Genomic DNA, 3299 nt, shown 5'->3' with positions numbered 1-3299 from the left:
TTTTGAGCCAAAACCTCCTTCCATCAGTGAGAACTTTGAAACGAGGCTGGGTCTTCCAACATACCAATGATCCAAAACACACCGCCCGGGCAACAAAGGAGTGGCTCCGTAAGAAGCATTTGAAAGTCCTGGAGTGGCCTAGCCAGTCTCCAGACCTCAACCCCATAGAAAATCTGTGGCGGGAGTTGAAAGTCCATGTTGCTCGGCGACAGCCCCAAAACATCACTGCTCTCGAGAAGATCTGCATGGAGGAATGGGCCAAAATACCAGCTACTGTGTGTGCAAACCTGATAAAGACCTATAGTAAACGTTTGACCTCTGTTATTGCCAACAAAGGTTATGTTACAAAGTATTGAGTTGTATTTTTGTTATTGACCAAATACTTATTTTCCACCCTGATTTACGAATAAATTCTTTACAAATCCTACCATGTGAATTCATGGATTTTTTTTTCACATTCTGTCTCTCACAGTTGAAGTGTACCTCTGGTGCAAATTACTGACCTCTGTCATCATTTTAAGTGGGGGAACTTGCACAATCGGTGGCTGACTAAATACTTTTTTGCCCCACTGTATATAGAAGAAAGTGTTAACAAGCTTAAAAGTTGATGTGAGCAGTAAATAAAAAGGGTTAAACACACAGTATCGCTCTCAAACTGCTCTTCTTCCTGGAGTGAAGCACAGCCTGATAACCCTCCCTCTTCTTCCTGCTCTTAAACCCAGCACCTCCTCTCTGTCCATGTGTTTCCTCGTTCCCTCCCCTTCAGATCTGCACTTTGAAGATGGGTGTAACCAACATGTGGTGACGTGTAAGAGCTGACAGGCTCCATTCACTGCAGAAACATGTTGTTGAGATCAGAGCTCAGACTAGTTTCAGTTATAAGGAAGTGAAACTCACACAGTCACTGACACTGAGAGGAGAAATGGCGCAGAAAGGAGTTCAGCTGGACCGAGAAACCTTCTCTTGTTCCATCTGTTTGGATCTACTGAAGGATCCGGTGACTACAACCTGTGGACACAGCTACTGCAGGAACTGTATTAAAGGTTTCTGGGATGAAGAGGACAGGAAGAGAATCCACAGCTGCCCTCAGTGCAGGAAGACTTTCACACCGAGGCCTGTCCTGGAGAAAAACGCCATGTTAGCAGCTTTAGTGGAGCAGCTGAAGAAGACTGGACTCCAAGCTGCTCCAGCTGATAACTGCTATGCTGGACCTGAAGATGTGGCCTGTGATATTTGCACTGGGAGGAAGCTGAAAGCCACCAAGTCCTGTTTAGTCTGTCTGGCCTCTTACTGTGAGAAACACCTCCAACCTCACTATGATGCAGCTCCATTAAAGAAACACAAGCTGGTGGCCCCCTCCAAGAAGCTCCAGGAGAACATCTGCTCTCGTCATGATGAGGTGATGAAGATTTTCTGTCGTACTGATCAGCAGAGTATCTGTTATCTCTGCACAATGGATGAACATAAAGGCCATGAAACAGTCCCAGCTGCAGCAGAAAGGACCGAGAAGCAGAAGGAGCTCGAGGTGAGACGACTAAACATCCAGCAGAGAATCCAGGAGCGAGAGAAAGATGTGAAGCTGCTTCAACAGGAGGTGGAGGCCATCAATGGCTCTGCTGATAAAGCAGTGGAGGACAGTGAGAAGATGTTCACTGAGCTGATCCGTCTCCTCCAGAAAAGAAGCTCTGATGTGAAGCAGCAGGTCAGATCCCAGCAGGAAACTGAAGTGAGTCGAGTCAAAGAGCTTCAGGAGAAGCTGGAGCAGGAGATCGCTGAGCTGAAGAGGAAAGACGTCGAGCTGGAGCAGCTCTCACACACAGAGGATCACAACCAGTTTCTACACAACTACCCCTCACTGTCAGCACTCAGTGAGTCTACACACTCATCCAGCATCAATATTCGTCCTCTGAGGTACTTTGAGGATGTGACAGCAGCTGTGTCAGAGACCAGAGATAAACTACAGGACATTCTGAGAGAGGAATGGACAAACATCTCACTGACAGTCACTGAAGTGGATGTTTTACTGTCACCACCAGAGCCAAAGACCAGAGCTGGATTCTTAAAATATTCACATGAAATCACACTGGATCCAAACACAGCACACACACATCTGTTATTATCTGAGGGGAACAGAAAAGTAGAAAGAATGAAACAACAACAGTCTTATTCTGATCATCCAGACAAATTCACCACCTATTACCAGGTCCTGAGTAGAGAGAGTCTGACTGGACGTAGTTACTGGGAGGTGGAGTGGAGAGGGGAAGCATTTCGTATAGCAGTCTCATACAAGGATATCAGCAGAAAAGGGATAGGCAGTCAGTGTTTTTTTGGACACAATAACAGATCTTGGGCATTACGTTGTTTTTCATATTGTTATGAATTTTGGCACAACCATGTTCAAACTGACCTCTCAGGTCCTTGGTCCTCCAGAGTAGGAGTGTACCTGGATCACAGAGCAGGTATTCTGTCTTTCTACAGCGTCTCTGAAACCATGACTCTCCTCCACAGAGTGCAGACCACATTCACTCAGCCGCTCTATGCTGGACTTTGGCTTTGGAAAAATGGAGACACTGCAGAGTTGATTGAAGTCAAATAGAGAAGACAGGTTCATGTTGATCCCTGACCATTATATGTACTTGTGTAGTTTCTAAATGAGGCTTTACATTTTAGAAGCTGAGAAGTTCAGTGGTCCATTGATGTGTGAAAATAATATTGCACTGATTCAAACTGTACTTACATTTATATACCTTACATCAATATAAATCTGAATTTGTTCTTATGGCTGATAATCATGTGAGTTTAAATGATGCTACTCTTCATATTCAGCATGTTTGAAATCTGTCATCAGTCTGGTTAGTGCTTTTATTCTGTAGTTGCTGTAGTGGGTTGTCAAATGCAACAATATATTGGAGCTGCAGTGATTCATCAGTTAGTCAATGATTAGAGAATTGATTGTTTTATCATTATTTTAATCACATTTAAAGCTGGTTCCAGTTTCTGAAATGTGAAGATTGTTGATTTCCTTGATCATATATGACTGTAAATTTAATGTGTTTGAGGTTTGAACTTTTAAAATGTAACAAAAAAAAAATTAAATAGTTAATGTTTGACATTTAATATCTTTTTTCATATGAAAAGTTTGATCACGCTCGATCATTTATACATTTAAATACATACACTAAATGATACAGGCCTGTATATTGTGGAGGATAGACATGTTTCTTTGCCCTGAGCTGTGTCTGGCAGGCAGAGCGTCTCCACAAATCTGAAGCTTCTGATTTGGAGAAAATGAGCTCAGG

At 43.2% G+C, this 3299-nt stretch overlaps 1 protein-coding gene across 4 annotated transcripts; it reads left to right on the top strand.

Moving 5' to 3' along the window:
* The first annotated feature begins 922 nt into the window (after positions 1–922).
* Positions 923–2746, top strand: LOC147334942 (tripartite motif-containing protein 16-like). 4 transcript variants are annotated; one of them, XM_086286882.1, is made up of 2 exons: positions 923–1043; positions 1152–2746. In XM_086286882.1, exons 1-2 carry the CDS (start codon positions 923–925, stop codon positions 2594–2596), a joined length of 1566 nt encoding a protein of 521 aa, XP_086143008.1. In that variant the 3' UTR covers positions 2597–2746. The 4 variants fall into 4 exon arrangements, with proteins under 4 accessions (XP_086143008.1, XP_086143010.1, XP_086143009.1 ...); XM_086286884.1 differs by having other exon boundaries at positions 923–1180; positions 1337–2746; XM_086286883.1 differs by having other exon boundaries at positions 923–1236; positions 1354–2746.
* Positions 2747–3299: the final 553 nt, after the last annotated feature.

The sequence above is a fragment of the Aulonocara sp. 'chitande type north' Nkhata Bay genome, linkage group LG3 (assembly GCF_057382095.1).
Source record: "Aulonocara sp. 'chitande type north' Nkhata Bay isolate Kocher_YH1m ecotype deep benthic linkage group LG3, A_spYH_male_GT1.1, whole genome shotgun sequence".
In the NCBI taxonomy this organism is placed as follows: domain Eukaryota; kingdom Metazoa; phylum Chordata; class Actinopteri; order Cichliformes; family Cichlidae; genus Aulonocara; species Aulonocara sp. 'chitande type north' Nkhata Bay.
Note: the sequence above shows the minus strand (reverse complement) of the source record. Positions and strands in the feature narration are given on the sequence as shown.

What these genes read in the sequence shown, in the direction of transcription:
- LOC147334942 (XM_086286880.1), top strand. Translation starts at nt 923, where the DNA reads ATGGCGCAGAAAGGAGTTCAGCTGGACCGAGAAACCTTCTCTTGTTCC. An exon ending in GGAGAACATCTGCTCTCGTC is followed by an intron (nt 1,392 to 1,463) that starts ATGATGAGGTGA and finishes CAATGGATGAAC; the next exon opens with ATAAAGGCCATGAAACAGTC.